This window comes from Lathamus discolor, chromosome 21 (genome assembly GCF_037157495.1).
Source record: "Lathamus discolor isolate bLatDis1 chromosome 21, bLatDis1.hap1, whole genome shotgun sequence".
Taxonomy (NCBI): Eukaryota; Metazoa; Chordata; class Aves; order Psittaciformes; family Psittacidae; genus Lathamus; species Lathamus discolor.
Window position 1 is genome coordinate 391,845 of NC_088904.1, and position 16,344 is coordinate 408,188.

At 65.5% G+C, this 16,344-nt stretch overlaps 4 protein-coding genes across 8 annotated transcripts; 1 reads left to right on the top strand and 3 right to left on the bottom strand.

The window, feature by feature from the left end:
• Positions 1–72: 72 nt before the first annotated feature.
• Positions 73–5,352, bottom strand: LOC136024378 (E3 ubiquitin-protein ligase TRIM7-like). Of its 3 annotated transcripts, XM_065699659.1 has the most exons (5): positions 4,989–5,352; positions 1,770–4,838; positions 1,571–1,680; positions 850–976; positions 73–585 (listed from the first exon to the last, which is right to left on the bottom strand). In XM_065699659.1, the coding sequence occupies exons 3-5, from the start codon at positions 1,641–1,643 to the stop codon at positions 456–458; spliced, it is 330 nt and encodes a 109-aa protein (XP_065555731.1). In that variant the 5' UTR covers positions 1,644–1,680; positions 1,770–4,838; positions 4,989–5,352; the 3' UTR covers positions 73–455. The 3 variants fall into 3 exon arrangements, with proteins under 3 accessions (XP_065555731.1, XP_065555730.1, XP_065555729.1); XM_065699658.1 differs by having other exon boundaries at positions 73–976; positions 1,571–1,645; XM_065699657.1 differs by having other exon boundaries at positions 73–976.
• Positions 2,213–5,529, top strand: GP1BA (glycoprotein Ib platelet subunit alpha). Of its 2 annotated transcripts, XM_065699652.1 has the most exons (2): positions 2,214–2,869; positions 3,138–5,529. In XM_065699652.1, exon 2 carries the CDS (start codon positions 3,141–3,143, stop codon positions 5,217–5,219), a length of 2,079 nt encoding a protein of 692 aa, XP_065555724.1. In that variant the 5' UTR covers positions 2,214–2,869; positions 3,138–3,140; the 3' UTR covers positions 5,220–5,529. The 2 variants fall into 2 exon arrangements, with proteins under 2 accessions (XP_065555723.1, XP_065555724.1); XM_065699651.1 differs by having other exon boundaries at positions 2,213–5,529.
• Positions 5,530–6,459: 930 nt separating this feature from the next.
• KLHL33 (kelch like family member 33) lies at positions 6,460–11,391 on the bottom strand. 2 transcript variants are annotated; one of them, XM_065699650.1, is made up of 5 exons: positions 11,219–11,391; positions 9,412–9,939; positions 8,346–9,279; positions 7,848–8,018; positions 6,460–7,341 (listed from the first exon to the last, which is right to left on the bottom strand). In XM_065699650.1, the coding sequence occupies exons 2-5, from the start codon at positions 9,932–9,934 to the stop codon at positions 6,765–6,767; spliced, it is 2,205 nt and encodes a 734-aa protein (XP_065555722.1). In that variant the 5' UTR covers positions 9,935–9,939; positions 11,219–11,391; the 3' UTR covers positions 6,460–6,764. The 2 variants fall into 2 exon arrangements, with proteins under 2 accessions (XP_065555722.1, XP_065555721.1); XM_065699649.1 differs by lacking the exon at positions 11,219–11,391 and having other exon boundaries at positions 9,412–10,288.
• A 418-nt stretch (positions 11,392–11,809) lies between these two features.
• On the bottom strand, positions 11,810–13,694 carry NDUFA11 (NADH:ubiquinone oxidoreductase subunit A11). The gene is made up of 4 exons (XM_065699708.1): positions 13,577–13,694; positions 13,398–13,490; positions 12,772–12,894; positions 11,810–12,001 (listed from the first exon to the last, which is right to left on the bottom strand). The coding sequence occupies exons 1-4, from the start codon at positions 13,656–13,658 to the stop codon at positions 11,889–11,891; spliced, it is 411 nt and encodes a 136-aa protein (XP_065555780.1). The 5' UTR covers positions 13,659–13,694; the 3' UTR covers positions 11,810–11,888.
• Between the last annotated feature and the right edge of the window lie 2,650 nt (positions 13,695–16,344).

The following is a 16,344-nucleotide window of genomic DNA, read 5'->3' on the forward strand; positions in this document are numbered from 1 at the left end:
GGGGAATGTGCCTATTGCACGTGTTCGAACCGGAAGTAAGGAGAGGCTCTGGATGTATGGAGGAGATAACGGTTATCAGCAGCTCCAGCACCAGGTGGGTCTGGGTTCTTTTAATTTAGCGATTAAGCTTGGTTGGAAAGAGCCAGAGGCAGAGCCCAGCTCCTGCAGGGGAGCCTGCGCCTGCTCATGGCCTTGTACAGACCCACTCGATGCCACTTCTCTGTCCTGGGCTGCCTGGCACCGAGCTCAGCCTTCCTCGAGTCTCGGTGCTCCCGCTGGTCTCCGCAGTGCCAGCCGTGGGCTGAGGGGGGGTGCCCACGTCCAGGACCTGCCGGTCCCCCCGCCGGGGGAGCCGCGTGGGGAGGAGCTGCCAGGACTCGGGGTGCTCCAGCCCCAGCACCCAGCCCCAGATGACGGCGTTCTCCCCTCCAGGCCTCCGCGCGCGCTCGTGCACGTCAGGGCCACAGCTGGAGCCATGAGTCCATCCCCACCCAGAGCCAGGGGCGCAGCCTCTCCCCAGGGCACGGATCCAGGCGGAAGGCAAAGATGGGGGCCTCGTTCTGGGCATCAGCGAACGCCACCCGCCTGTCCGTGAAGTCCAGGCAGACCCGGATGGCCCGGGGGAGGCAGGGGAGGTGCAGGGGGGTCCAGTCAGGGTCAGTGAAAGCGAAGTATTGCCCAAACCACTGCCCCACGGCCCAGATCCCCTCCTGCGGGGCAAAGCTGAGGACCCCTTTCCTCCTGACGGACTCCTGCGCCACCCCCAGGGCCCACCACTGACCCCCCTCGGCCACCTCCACGGCCCAGCAGTGCCTCCCCATAGCGAAGCCCTGGGTGCCCAGCACGCACGGCTCCGTGTCGAAGCGCTCGGCCGTGTCGGGCACCGAGCTCCACTCGTCCCCGCGGCGCACGCCTCGCCGGTCAGCAGCCAGGAGGAGGATGGGGTTGGCGCTGTCCGGGTCCAGGGTCACGGTGTCTGGGGACAGAGGAGAGAAGATGCTCAGGACCTGCAGCCCCAGGGGCTGCATCCACCCCGGCAGGAGCAGGGACGCGGCGATTTCCTCTCCCCCTGCCAGAGGTGTCCAGCAGATGGGTGGACACCGCAGATGCCGGCCTGATCGGGTTCCCCGAGCCTGATCCAGGAGCTTCCAAGCGATCCCTGGCCAAGGAGACCTCGGGGTCCTGGAGGAGGGTGCACGAGAGTGGATGGGTGCCCATCTGCCCTGTAGATACCTGGACCTGAGCTTGGGTGTCTCTAGGGCTGTGCACCTGGGCCCAAACCAGTGCAGGCTGTGGACAGCATAACCCCAAACCCCACAGCCCCAGATTCCCATTCCTTCCCATAGGAAATGGAGAGAGCCAAAGGTGCCGCTCAGGTGTCTTTGGTGCTGGTGGTGGGTCTACACTTAAGCATGGGGAATTCAGCTGGGGTTTATTGCCCCATGGCAAACCCAGGCTGGGACAAGCCCCAGGTGCTCTGATCCTAAACAGCTCTTCCATGAAGAAGCAGGATGTGGTTTCCTCCTCAGCAGAGGACAGTTCTCCCTCCCTTCCCCTTCTGAGAACTCACCGCTTCCACTCATCTCCTCCACCTCACCGGGCAGGGGCTCACTCTCTTCTCTCTCCACCCCAGCTTCAAGCATGTCTGCAGAAAAGCACCAGGAGGGGAGGCAGGATTCCCTGTTGCCAGTGGGAATTGCAGGACTCAGAGACTGCTTAACGGTGATAACGAAGGAAAGATGGGAAACCCACAGCATCCAGGCACTTACCTGTAGGCACACTGCAGGAAAGGAGGGTTTGGATGTGTCTGAAGGCTTCAGTCTGCTCTGCACAGCCCCGACCTCCTCATGGCCGGGCTGGGCTCACCCAGTCTGATGGAGCTGATCTGAGCGCAGAGGGGCTGGGGGCCCGCTGGGGGCTGGCACCTTCTCCTCTCGGGGGGGGCAGGCAGAGCTTCCACCTCCCCTCCTCTTGGCCACCGCTTCCCATGCCCTGAGGCCGCCGGTGGCACCGGACCTCATCCAGGTTTTGGATGCGGGAGTCGCGGCAGGGCCCGGACCTGTTTGCATCACGGGAGCTGCTGCATCTCCCCTCCCTCGGCAGCTGCTGCCGGGTGATAAGAGCCGGGAAGAGGCCGCATCTCCCTGCGGCAGGGAGCTCAATGGCACCACGTGCACCGCCAGCCCCCGGGATGTCCCGTGGGGACGCCAGGCGCAGAGCGGGGGCCATGCTCTGGGGTCCGGCTGTGACGAGCGAGGATGCCCTGCAGTGGCCTCCGGGCAGGGCAGTGGAGTCGAGCTGCAGGAACAGCAAACCCGAGCTCCTTGCGCTGCCTTCAGTCTCCGTGCCTGGCCTGCGCTGGGGCTTCCCCGCAAGTGCCCAGGCTGCCGCTCCCGGCAAGCCAGGAGGATCCTCACCTGCGCCACAAGCAAGCGGTGGAGGCAACGGGCAGGAAGGGTTTCCCGAGGGTGAAGCAGCGGGGCCGTGTCCCCAGGCTGAGCTGCCTCAAGGACCAAAGCCCAGGGCGTGCTCAGGAACTGCTGCCTCGAAGCGGGGCAAGGGGAAACGTTTGTGCAAGGGCCCCTTTTCCCTAGGGATCAGAAGGGAGCGGGTTTGGGGCAGGGGCTCCTCCTGGGGCGCAACCTCCCCCTTCGCCGTGCGCAAGCAAGAAATGGGGGAGCCGGTTATGGAGGGGACTGCTCCAAGCGGACGGGGATGGCCGGAGATGGGCTTGTGCTGCTCAGGAAGCCGCAGGTTCCTGCCCAGGGCTGTGAGTGCTGATAGAGGCCAGGGCAGCCCCTGCCACCAGAGCAGAGCCTGACCCTCGGGAGGCAAAGCAGCAGCAGAACAAGCGCCGGAGGGTCCGTGGGTGAGTGCTGGGGAGGCCGCGGTCATCGGGGCAGGCACCTGGCGTAGCCACGTCCGTGCAGGGGAGCTCCTGCCCGGGGGACCCGGATCGAGCCGGGGCTCAGCCGGAGCTGGGGAAGAGGAGCTCGAGGAGGCTCCTCCAGCCCGGAGCGCTCTGGGACGGGGCGGGCGCGGGGATGCGAGCAGCACCGGGCAGCGGCTCCGCGGCAGGAACGGGGGGGCTCGGGGCGCGCTCCTGCTCTGCCCACGCCTCCCGGCTCTGCCCCCAGGCCATGCGGCTCCCAGCGCTGCTCCCGCTCCTGCTCCCGGCCCTGCTGGCCCCAGCCGGGCCCTCGGACCCGGGCCAGCCCTGCCCGGTGGAGATGAACAAGGTCAAGGACCTGCTGGAGGTGAACTGCACCGGGCGGGCGCTGCGCGCGGTGCCCGCGGGGCTGCCGGCGGACACGGGCATCCTGCTCCTGGGCGCCAACCGCCTGGCGGCCGTCTCCGCCGCCTCCTTCGAGCCGCTGCCGCGGCTGCAGGACCTCGACCTGTCCGACAACGGCCTGGAGGCCCTGCGCGCCGGGCCCCCGCTGCCGGCCCTGCGGGAGCTGCTCCTGGCCCGCAACGCGCTGCAGGCGCTGCCCGCGCTGCAGGGGCTGCCCGCGCTCCGCCGCCTGGCGCTGGGGCACAACCGCGTGGCCGCGCTGCCGCCGGGCGCCTTCCGCGCCGTGCCGCGCCTGCGGGACCTGGACCTGCGCGGCAACCGGCTGCGGACCCTGCCCGCGGACGCCTTCGCGGGGCTGGCGGCGCTCAGGGACCTGGACCTCTCCGACAACGGCCTGGAGGCGCTGCCCCGGGAGCTGCTGCGGGACCTGCGGGCGCTGGAGACGCTCTGGCTCTCGGGGAACCGCCTGCGGAGCCTCCCCAGCGGCTTCTTCCCCGAGGGGCAGACCTTCATGTACGTGTTCCTCACCGAGAACCCCTGGCACTGCGACTGCGACCTGCGCTACCTGCGGGGCTGGATCCGGCGCAACGAGGGCAGCGTCTACCAGCCCGAGCGGGGCCTGGAGAAGACGAAGGTGGAGGTGGCCCCCGAGCGGGTGCTGTGCCACAGCCCCCCCGAGCACCAGGGGAAGCCCATCATCCACTTCAAGCCCAGCTGCGGCAGCGTCGGGGACGAAGAGGAGGAGGAGGAGGAGGACGATTACAGGGATGGGGAAGAAACGGTAGAGAAAGCTGCCGAGGCCACCGTGTCTGCCCCGCACCCGCCCATCCCCAGGGAGCGCAGCACCGCGCCCCGGGCTGTTACCTGGCCTCCGAGCACCCCGAGCCCCACACCAACAGCCCCCAGCGCTCCCAGCACCACCAGTCCTGCCCCAGCCAGCCCCACGCTCACCCCCACGCCAGCCCCCAGCACCGCCGCCACCACTGCTCCTGCCAGCGCCACCGCCACCACTACCATTGCTCCTGCCAGCATCACCGCCATCACCACCACTGCTCCTGCCAGCATCACCGCCATCGCCACCACTGCTCCTGCCAGCGCCCCGCGCAGAGCCACCACCTCACTGCCAGCCCCCACGGCGTCCACTGGGACATTTCCCATCACCTGCACGGCTCTGCCTGCTCCCGCCGTGCCAGAGGCCTCTTCCATTGCCGGATCTTCATCTCCTCCACCGGTGTCAGCCACACCGGTGGCCGCCACCCCTGACGCCCTGGGCACCGCAGGCTTCACGCAGCCTGCACCTTCCCCTGCGGCTGCCCCCCTGCCCCTGTGTCCCTGCCCCACACCCGGCCCGGAGGTACCGGTGCTGCGCTCGTGGGCAGCTGGGGATGCTCTGCAGGGTGGGCCCTGGGTGCTGGATCACTGCTGCCTCCTGCACTGGGTGCTCTACCTCGCCTGCTTGGCTCTGCTGGTGCTGACCGTGCTGGCCCTGGCAGCCTGGCTGGCGTGGATGTGCCTGGTGGGGTGGCCCTCCTGGCACAGGTCCCTGCAGAGCCGAGAGGCTCCGTATCTGCTGCTGCGGTGGAGGGAGGCGGCAGGAGCCCCCGTGAGGCCCCTCAGCAGCTCCAAAAGCCCCCTCCAGCGCACCAGGTTCTGCACCATCAAAGAAGTGGAGCTGTACCCGCAGGTCACTTACTGCACGATTAAAGAGCTGGGCACACCGTGCAGGCCTCCGGCAAGTTCCTTCTGCACCACGAAGGAGCTCTGGATCCACCAGCGTCCCCTGAGTGCTTCATTCAAGTCTCTCTCCAGGAAGCTGATGGTCACAAACCTCGGCTCCCTGGGGACCGCTTCTGCTTACAGCCTGGACAGGGGCCTAAAGGCCATTGGTGATGTGAGAGTCAAATACGCCGGCAACACCTTGTGATGAAGAGATGGAGCGTCCCGGCTCTGCTTCATGTGCCCCTCTTCTACGAGGGCGAGCTCTGCCTGCCCAGGGGAAGCCCCCGGCTCTTCCCTCCAGCGTCACCCTCGCACCGCCGAGGTTTCTAGAGCTGAAACCGTTACTCAGGGACTTGCCGGGGGGAGGAGATGTCCTGAGCTGGTCGGTGATTGTCTGGGGCTGCCTCTGCCCGGTGACTGGGAAAGCAGCGCTTGCTTTGTCCTCCGCATCCCAGCTGCTTCTCCAGCGGCGCCGGGCTGTAAATCACAGAATAAACACTCCCTCTGCCTCAGTTCCACACGGGTGCTGCCTTCGTTTGTCACAGCCCTGCCAGGGCCCAGTGAGGCCAAAACTGGCTTCAGTAGTGAAGCCAGAGAGGAAAAGTCCACTTACACCCAGCTGCCTACAAGGGCCAACAGGAAACCTGGAGAGGGGCTTTGGGCAAGGGGAAATGGCTTTAACCTGCCAGAGATGAGCTCTCCTGCTCTGAAGGGCTGGAGAACCGGACAGGTATAAAGTGGTGTGAAGGTCAGGTTGTCAATGGATCATAGCTCTTCTTGGACGGTGTTAACATGGAATACAACACGTGGCTGTGCTGGAAACTCTTCTATTTAAAGTCCTTATCAGTGCCATGGAGGAGGTGACTGAGCGTGTTTTTATCACATGGGCACATGACAGCAGGCTGGGAGGGATCCGAGCGTGCTCCCAACGGGAATACCCTTCAAGGGAGCACCACTCACCCTGGAGGAACGGGCTGGGGAAAGGCAGCAGCGACGAAGTCCTGCAGCCCCGCATGAAGAGCCCAGCAGGGCAGAGGAGGACAGGCTGGGGGGGAGCAGAGCTGCGGGCACAGCGCTCCAGGTCCTGGTTGACAGGAAGGGGAAGACCCAGAAGTGCAGCCTGGCACCCAGGAGCCTGGGCTGGGGGAACAGCGGCAGGGGCTCCCGGGGGGTGATTGTCCCCCCTGCTCAGCGCCCATTTCAGAGCACATCTAAAGCACTGCCCTGGGGAGCTGCGGGCTCAGGATCCCCCACGCATCCCGAGGTGCCTCTCACTGCCAAGACTCATGCACGGAGCCGTGAACACGGGCACCCCAGAGCCCTCGCCCCACCTCCTCGTCCCCCCTCCACCCATGCAGGGCACTCAGGGCTCCTGCTCTCCCCCTCTTCCTTGCGAGAAGCACCTGGATGTGTGGGCTCCCAGCAGAAACAACAGGACCCAGAGGGGCACTTCCAGAGCCACTTTTATTCCACCCAAGTATGGGGGGGAATTGGGGGATCCCCATCTCCCACTGAAGGGCTCAGAGCAGAGCGAGCATCCCTGGAGGCACAGGGCTGCAGGGGGGCGGTCCTTCTGTCCCATGGGGTCCCCACAGTCTAGGGCACCTACCCTGGGGTGCAGCATTGCTGGAAACCACAGGAAGAACCCATTGTGAAGGATGGATCTGCCGGTGACCTTGTCCACAAAGGTGCACAGGGATGCTACCGGGGGATGCCAGGATACCTGGGGTGCAGAGCTCTGAAGCCCCCCCTAAGCACTATTGGGGGTTTCAGGTGATCTCGAGGGGTCCTCAGGGCAGCTGGGGCCACGCAAGGCAGGGGGGACAGTGAGGACACAGGCTTGGAGCTCAGTGTAGGCATGGGGCAAGGTGCCCCGGGTGATCCAGCGCCGGGCACCGGGCTGGTAGGCGTGGATCAGGTGGGTGTCCTGGTAGGTCTCATGGCTGTACCCGCCCAGGACGAGCAGCTCCCCCCCCACCACAGCCGCACCCCCAACTACATGGGCACGGGGCAGGGGGCTGAGCAGGACCCAGGCGTCCAGCTTGGGGCTGTAGACCTCAAAGGCCAACTGGTCCCTGTAGCCCGTCTGCCCGGCGCGCTGGCACAGCCCCCCGGCCACATAGAGCTGCCCGCCCGCCTCCTCCATGATGTGCCCGGCCCGGGGGCCATTCATGGGGGCCAGGAGCTTGGCGGCAGCACCCGGGACGTAGCGCAGGAGGGCCGCCTGGCACTGGGACGCCTCATCACAGCCCCCCGACACGTAGAGGGCACCGTCCAGGGCACACGCCGCGTGCCCACACAGAGCCATCGGCAGGGGCTGGCACCGCCTGGGCGAGGAGAGAGGGAGGGGGTGAAGGGAGGGCGGGCAGGGCTGCCCCATGGGGAGAACCTGCCGGGAGCTCTCCACGTGCTGCGCTGCGTGCCCAGCAGGCAGCCTGGCCCGCACCGAGGAGCCCCAGCGGGCAGCATCAGCTCGCACACAATGGACGCCCAAGGGCCATCACTTCAACACTTCATAGACTCCAAACCCCACCGCTGGTCAACCCAAGTGGGCTCCCTCAATGGACAGTATTGGCCAACACGCAGTGAACACAGCTGGAACTGATCTGTCTTGGCCAAAACCCCATTCATCACCCAGTAGGTGACAGGGGCCAACACCCAGTGACCCCCAGGGTCACGGCTGCTCAACAGCCACGAGACCTCTCCCAAAGGCCCCTCTGGGCCATTCTCCATTGAGGGCTCAGTGGCCCAAAGACCACTCAATGGCCACCACTGCCAGTGCAGGGGGTTCCTGGGGCAGAGAAAAGCGAGTGCCTGCGCGCAGCGGCCTCACCTCCAGGTGTCGTTGGCCAGGTCGTAGCCCTCCACGGTGTCCGTGCAGTAGAGCTCCCCCGAGCTGCCCCCCAGTGCGTAGATGAATCCCCCGAGCGCCGCGGCGGGGAAGCAGCTCCGGCCGCAGCTCATGCTGGCCAGGCGCTGCCAGGAGTCGTCCATGGGCTGGTACCTGCGGGGGCAGGAGCTGAGCTGTTACCCGCAGCACCCAATTCCGCCACGGCCTGGAGCCGCGCGGGCGCCTCGCAGGGAATAGCCCCTCCTCTCGCGCAGCACCAAAGCCGCTGCACGCCCTGGGGCATCTCCAGACAGGACCCCCCGGCCCGACCCCACAAAGCTACCACGGCCCCGAGCGGGGAGCACCTCCCAGCGCTGCACCCAAATGCCCTGGGGCCACCCCAACTGCGGCACCACAGCGCCCGGGGGCCATGGCGCAGCTCCGGCTTCACCAGCACCTCCTCCGAGCGCGCGGTGCCGCTCAGCACCTTTAGGCCCTCACCTGTAGACACTGGCCAGGGTGTCACGGACCCCGTAGTAGTGCTTTCCGCCCAGGATGTAGAGGGTGTTGCCCACCACCGCTGTAGCGTGGCGGAAGCGGGGGCCGTCAGGGAAGTGCCCCAGCGCCCTCCACTCCACCTTCTTCACCAGCCCCACAGCGCTGAGGTAGCGGTGGGCGAACCAGAGGTGTCTGCTGGGCTTGCGGGCCGCCAGGTTGGACGCCAGCTTCTCCCCACCGCAAACCACGACCACCTCCTGCAGGGATCGCACCCGGCACGGCAGCTGGGCCATGGGGGCCAGGCTCGCCACTATGAGCTCCCGGACGAGCTTCGCGTCCGCTACCCCTGCGGTCACCGCCGGCACCTTCTTCAGCTCCCAGGTGGACATGAGGGCGAAGCGAACAGAGGACAGCACTTCCTTGGCCACGTCCTCTTGGCCATCTCCATTGGCCGCAAGCCACCGGGATGCTGCTTCCAAAGCCTCCAGCTCATGGAGGACGTTGAGACCGTCGGAACGGAGGAGGTGGATGAGCACGTGCGCAGGAAGATCCAGGAAGGCCGGCGTGGCCACCACGCTGGGGAAGGTGGCCAAGATGTAGTCCTCGGCTACGCGGCTCACCTGGGCCAGCCCGTAACCCACCGCGAAGGCCAGGACATCTGGGCCAGTGGCTGGGGTCAGGCCGTGCGTGAAGACATCCATGCAGAGCGTGAGGAGCCCCCAGGCCTGGTAGCGCAGGGAGGTCTCGGCTGCCTCCAGCACCGCGGCCCACGGCCCGGCCACAGCCCCGCTGTAGGCGAAGGCGAGGAGCAGGCGCAGCTCGGCGGGGGACAGCCCCGTGGCCAGCGGGGCGGCGGGGTCGTGGGCGGCCTCTCGCATGGGGCACGTGAAGAGGGCGCGGAAGAAGTCGCAGGAGCAGCTCAGGGCCAGGCGCTGGACTGGGGGGAGAGGGGCGGTGGGGGGGCAGCAGAGGACCCCCCCAGCCCCACACCGAGGGGCTCCTCGCCCCTGCCGGGGACCCGCCTGTCCCGGTCCCCGTCCTCAGCCCCTCCTGGGGGCCCCCCGCTCACCTGCGATGACCTCGTCCCCTGCCTGGAGCTGGAGGTCGCAGCCCAGGCCCCTGGCGTGCAGCTGCCCCATGGCTCTGAGCGTCTCCCACTGCTCCTCCAGCGGCTCGGGACCCCCCTCCTGGGAGTCCCCGTCCAGGCACAGGGCGCAGGCGGCCGCCACCCGCGGGGCCCCCAGCGCCCGGGCAGCCTCCTCCACCTCCTTCCTGCGGCCGCGGGGCACGGCTCCGCCGTAGGCGAAGGCCAGCACGGCCCTCCAGCCCCACAGCGTGACGCCGGGGGGCAGGGGGATATGGGGCGGGGGGCCCTGGTGCTGCTCCCTGCTCCTGCCCTCCAGGAAGCGAAGGAAGAAGGAGCTGACGGAGGCCAGGACCACAGCGTGGGCCATGTCACCCTCTGGGCCCACGCACACGTCCACGAGCTGCCCCGTGGCGCGGAGGTCGTCGGCCGCGGCCAGGACGCGTCGGGCATGGGCCCTGTCCCGCAGGTTCCACTGGGCTGGGGCCGGCCCCTCTGCAACCCACATCCTGCCTGCGGGACCGCAGGGAGCGGGGTCAGCGCTGAACCCATCCCGCGGCCAGAGCCTCTGGCTGGGGACGCGGCACTGCCCTGCAGTGAGGGCCACTGGGTCCATCGCCAAAGCCGCCACCCCACAGCTGGGGCCACCTGGCTTTGCTACCGCCCCATAACTGAACTCGATGCCTCTTGCAAAACCGCAGCCCCATAGGCGAGAGCTGAGGCCACGCTGCTGCCTTGTACCTGAGGCTGCTGGCGCTCACCTGCCTCATGGCTGAGCCCTCGGGGTGAAACCACCCACACAGAGTGCACCCAGCAGCCCCGCAGCCCCACTGCCCAGCCCGGTGCCCCACTGAACCCTGCAGCCCCATTGCCCAGCCCAGTGCCCCACTGAACCCTGCAGCCCCACTGCCCAGCCCGGTGCCCCACTGAACCCTGCAGCCCCATTGCCCAGCCCGGTGCCCCACTGAACCCTGCAGCCCCATTGCCCAGCCCAGTGCCCCACTGAACCCTGCAGCCCCACTGCCCAGCCCGGTGCCCCACTGAACCCCGCAGCCCCATTGCCCAGCCCGGTGCCCCACTGAACCCTGCAGCCCCACTGAACCCTGCAGCCCCATTGCCCAGCCCGGTGCCCCACTGGACCCTGCAGCCCCACTGCCCAGCCCGGTGCCCCACTGAACCCCGCAGCCCCACTGCCCAGCCCGGTGCCCCACTGAACCCTGCAGCCTCACTGAACCCTGCAGCCCCATTGCCCAGCCCGGTGCCCCACTGGACCCTGCAGCCCCATTGCCCAGCCCGGTGCCCCACTGAACCCCGCAGCCTCACTGAACCCTGCAGCCCCATTGCCCAGCCCGGTGCCCCACTGGACCCTGCAGCCCCATTGCCCAGCCCGGTGCCCCACTGAACCCCGCAGCCCCACCGCCCAGCCCGGTGCCCCACTGAACCCTGCAGCCTCACTGAACCCTGCAGCCCCATTGCCCAGCCCGGTGCCCCACTGAACCCCGCAGCCCCACCGCCCAGCCCGGTGCCCCACTGAACCCTGCAGCCTCACTGAACCCTGCAGCCCCATTGCCCAGCCTGGTGCCCCACTGGACCCTGCAGCCCCATTGCCCAGCCCGGTGCCCCACTGGACCCCGCAGCCCCATTGCCCAGCCCGGTGCCCCACTGAACCCCGCAGCCCCATTGCCCAGCCCGGTGCCCCATTGGACCCTGCAGCCCCATTGCCCAGCCCGGTGCCCCACTGGACCCTGCCGCAGAAGCCACCGCCGCCGCCCCCCGCCCGGCGCCGCCTCACGTGTCGCGAGTCACGTGTCCCTCGCTGGGGGGTCCCCGCTCCGCTCCGCGGCTCCGGAGCTCGCCCTGGGCCGTGACCGCGCGGGAATGCGGCGCGGTAATTATAGCGCGCGGGCACGTGGGCGCGGGCCGGGCCCGAGGCAGCCCCGCTCGTGCGCGCGCTGCGCCCCGCGCCCCTCCCCCACCCCCTTCACGGGGGCCCCGCGCAGCGCCGGGCCCCTCCCCCCGCCGTGCTCCCGGGCCCCCCCCCCCCCCCAGCCCGCCCCGGGGCCGCTCTGCCACTTGCTGTGAGCCGCAGCCGGTGCTGAAGGGGCCTCGAAGCTCACCCAGCCCCACCCCCGCCAGGCCCTGGTCCCAAGCCCCTCCCCAGGCTCCCCGCAGCCCCTTCAGGCACTGGAGCTGCTCTCAGGTCTCCCCTTCAGGAGCCTTCTCCTCTCCAGGCTGCCCCAGCCCGGCTCTCCCAGCCTGGCTCAGAGCAGAGCTGCTCCAGCCCTCGCAGCCGCTCCGCGGCCTCCCGGGGCCTCAGCAGGAGCAGCAGATGGAGCTCCCCGTCCCGCGGCTCCACGGCCCCGCACTTCTGTGGTTTCAGCTGTCGATTCGCCAGCATCTTTATTCCGCAGAGCCTCCTTCCACGGAGCATTCCCAGCCCGGCCCGCAGGGCAAGGCCACGGTCACAGCTTGGGCGGTCCCGTCAGCCTCCAGCCCTCCTTGTTACCGATCTTCACGAGGGCAGCAGTGATCCCAAACCCCAAACAGGACATGGTACCGGTGAAGTAATTGTGAGCTGGGAACAACACAGCAGAGCAGGAAAGATCCCTTAGTGCACACAGCGCTATCCAGGAGACCGTGACAGACCTATTCTAGCACTGTCACAGCCCCTTGAGCCTCAGGAGCGTCGTTTGCCAAGAGAAACCAGCAAAGTGACCCGGGTTTACATTTTCTCATGCTTTTAGCTTCCAATTGGCAATACCAATTCCTCCAATCCACCCCCATCTCCTTCCACAGGCAGCCTCACACCGTGCACCCCAGTGACACAACCAACAACCCTGCTTCCATCTCCCGTCAGCTCAGCAGCCAGGAAAAGTAAGGATCAGTTTCATCCCCCTTCCAACCTCGGTGAATGCCTCCCACCTTTAACACAGTCTGAATGCTACAGAAAGCGGAGCTGAACAAGCCCTGCAGAGGCTGCAAGGCCCAGGGCAGATGTCAGAAGGCATCTCCCAGGTAACATAAAGCCCGTTTGGTCCCAAGCACACGTGGGTTTCCACAGCTCCTTCTTCCATACCCCGCAGTTCCAAGGTAGAACTGACAGCTACAGCCAGCAGGACTGGGCCAGCGCTGGTCTCATTCTGTGACTCGCTCTGGTGTCACCTCTGGTGCCACTCTGCAGCGGTATTTACTTTCGCACACTCGCACAGTGGAGCATCAACCAAGCGGGCACGGAATGAACTCGGGTGAGGAGGTGACATCAGGGGTCACGGACATTTTCCCCCTCTAGAACCGCTTCTAAGCCCAGCGGGGGCCCGTTCCCCCTCAGCCACTGTCCGCACTTACTTCTCGCCCCAATGATGGCTCCTGAGGCACAGCCCCCTAGGAAGTAGTTCAGGGGATCCTCCGGCTTCTCCCGGATCTCGGCACTGAGGCAGGTCGTGACGCCGAACACCGCCCCCAGCGTGGCTGCGAACGAGAGGCACAACCCCAGGGCTGAACCCAACAAAACCCCTCAAGGAACCGGGAGCACCCGGACTGTGACGGGTGCGGAGCGGCACAACGGGAGGAAAGAGGGGAGCGAAGCGAGCTCTGCTTTCGGTTACCCGCAGGCATCCCCTTCTGGCTGCTGCAGTGAGAGCGAGCATCAGGCAAGGCCCCTCCGGTCCCTCCCGGCCATCAGCGGGGTCATGGAATGGGTTGGGTTGAAGGGACCCTAAAGCTCCTCCAGCTCCAGCCCCGGGCAGGGACCCCTTCCACTGGAGCAGCTTGCTCCAAGCCCCTGTGCCCAACCTGGCCTTGAGCACTGCCAGGGATGGGGCAGCCACAGCTTCTCTGGGCACCCTGTGCCAGCGCCTCAGCACCCTCACAGGGCAGAGCTTCTGCCCCAGCGCTCATCCCAGCCTCCCCTCGGGCCGGTTCACGCCGCTCCCCTCGGCCTGTCCCTAGAGGCCGGTGTCCGAGGCCCTCACCCATGGTGACCGTGTCCACCGCCGCCATCTGCACGGCGGCCAGGGCCGTGCCGGGCTGCAGCAGGATGATGCGGTACGCGGCGCCGATCAAGCCTGCAACACAGCACGGGGTCAGCGAGCGCGGCGCGGCCCCGCCCGCGCCCCCGGTGCCGGTGCCGGCCCCCGCCCGCGGCGCTCACCGGCGGCGGCGCCCACCCTCGCCGTGAGCCAGGTGCGGCGCGGGCACTGCTCGCCCTCGGGCCCGTCCCAGTACCCCGCCATGGCGCCGCAAGGGCACGGCCGCGGCCGCGAGCTCTCGCGAGAGGAGAGGCGCGCAGGACCCGCCCGCGCCGCCCCGTCAGCCCCGCCCGCCGGGCCGCAGCCGGGCCGGGGCGGGCGCTGCCCGAGGCTCCTGGGGCCCCCGGTTCGAATCCCGGCGGCCCCGAACGGGTTCCGCCGCCCGGGCGCTCCCCTGCGGCTGCTTTAGGGAGGCTTCGGCGGCCCGCGGCGGCCCCGCGGTGCTCTCGGGTGTGCGAGCCCCGTGTCCGACCCAAAGCAACGCTGCGATGTGCGCGCTCTGGTCCCCGGGGGGGGGTTGCGGGGTGCGGTTGAGGGCGGAGAGCGCTGGGGTTGTTCAGCCCGAAGAGGAGGCTCCGGGGAGACCTGGGGGTGGTCATGGAGTGGTTTGTGTTGAACGGGCTTTAAAGCCCCTCCAGCCCCAACCCCTGCCCCGGGCAGGGACCCCTTCCATAGAGCAGCTTGCTCCAAGCCCCTGTGTCCAACCTGGCCTTGAGCACTGCCAGGGATGGGGCAGCCACAGCTTCTCTGGGCACCCTGTGCCAGCACCTCAGCACCCTCACAGGGAAGAGCTTCTGCCCCAGAGCTCAGCTCAGTCTCCCCTCGGGCAGGTTCAAGCCATTCCCCTTGGCCTGTCCCTACAGGCCCTTGTCCCAAGCCCCTCTCCAGGTTTCCTGCAGCCCCTTTAGGCTCTGGAGCTGCTCTGAGGTCTCCATAGACAGTTCTCAGGCAACTCCTGCCATTAGAGAATTGCTCCAGACTCTTCAGAAGAGGAATTTTACGTTGCCTGCGCAAAGGAATACAACCAGGGAGCTACAACCAGGGAGCTACAACCGGTGTCAAAGCCGCTTCCCATGTGTACAGCTGGCTGGAAGCGCAGGGACTTGCAGCCATTGGCCTCCAGCTGGGGCCCGACCGGTCCCTTGACCATCAAATACAACATCACTACTTCACCTTTCCATGGTCCCATGGAGGGAAGCTCTCAGAATTCCATCAGGAATTACACATTTAACATATCCCCCCCATTCAACTCATGGATAGAAGGCCGACAGGAATCAAGACTGCCTTTAAGAGTCTCCTTGAGCAAGACTCTAGAGGTCAGTTTCAGCACATCAGTGCACAGAAAACCCAAAGAACAAGGGGAGAAAAGCACACAGTGAAAAGTCAGTTTAATGAAATCTTGCTTGACAAATGATGGCAAGTACCAGAACTGGAATTCCTAAAGCTAGAGAAGGTTACGGGGAAACATGACCACTTTTTAAACATGTAACATGGCTCTAGAAAGGAAATAAACCAGTTTCTACACTCACTGGGAGAACAAGAGGCCGCTCAGCCTGCAGGACGGCAGCAGTACCAGGCAATGGAATCGATACCTCAGTGACTGGGAATGGGGAGAGAAGACAAAGTTGGGGGGGGGGTTATTCCTGCAGGCTTCTAACAGCTTGGACATGTGTTTCCAGCCAAGGAGAGCTGAGGACTATTTATGTGGCTCATTCCCTGCCCTCCTCTGGCTTGGTGCATCATGCACTAGGAACAGGGCTGCTGGAACTGCACATTTCTCAACACCTGCATTTCCTGCAGGTGTAATCTGAATTGTATGGGTAAGTTTACTCCCGCTGTTCTAACGCCACCGTTCTTGCACCATTTTCCCTATCGGGTGATGCGCTCACTATCATTACACTCTTCACTATTCCCCCCCCTTGCCCCCAGGAAATGCGGAAGGCTGTGCCCACATCAGGCAGCAGCCAGAACATAGAATGCAGTAACTGCTGACTACAGAGCTAAGAGCAAAGATGGAGCAGGAGGGTGCTGCAGGCTGTTGGCAGGAGGCAAAACAGCTCCTCCCCAAACTCCCTTCTAAGCCCCCCACTCCCCCAGCACAGGGCATAGACCACCAGGCTTGGGGTGGTTTGTTTGCTCAATCTCTGATCCAAGTTTTAATGCAGATGGATAGGGCAGAGTTACATCAACCTCTTAAAACAGGGGCAGGATCTGGTTTTACCCGTCACCAGTTTAATAAAAGCCTACGGCAGAGATTGAAGAAAGAGTTTCGCTTTGGCCTAACTCCGTCTTGAAGAAAACCCCTGGCCAGTTCTGGCTGTGGTTCACTACTATTTCCCTCTTCACTATAAGCATAGTGCAAACATGCTGTAAGTGACTGTGTGACACCAAACCCCAGCAGGCAGATGGGCTTACTGCTGCCTTCTGAGGCTTCATGCACCATTGCTTTTGGTTTACATAAAGCACCTCAAAGTGAGACTCTGCATAGACCCCATGGGGTTTGGGATCAGGAAATAACACCAGGCTCTGCTAACCAAGAACCCTTCTCATTTTCTTTATGCTGCCAGGCTATTTAAAGAGAGCAGTTAAAATCCGAGTATCGGAGTGGAAAAAGATCCAAGATCAATATGCAGATCTCTTATCTGAAAATGCAGAAGTTCCCCAGTCCTTGTGATACAGACACAATTGTGTGGGTATTAAAAGCCATGCTCTGCTTCTGGTGTGAGCTGCAGGGGATGGGTGCATCAACAGCTTTGTGCATGGTTAACAAACCCCATCACTCCAAGAAGGAAACAAATTACGCCAAAAGGCACGAGCAGACAATGCAGAGAGCCCCCAGTGCAGCAGCACAGCTCCTCATTAGCCCCCTTCACAGTAATCCAAGATGTTC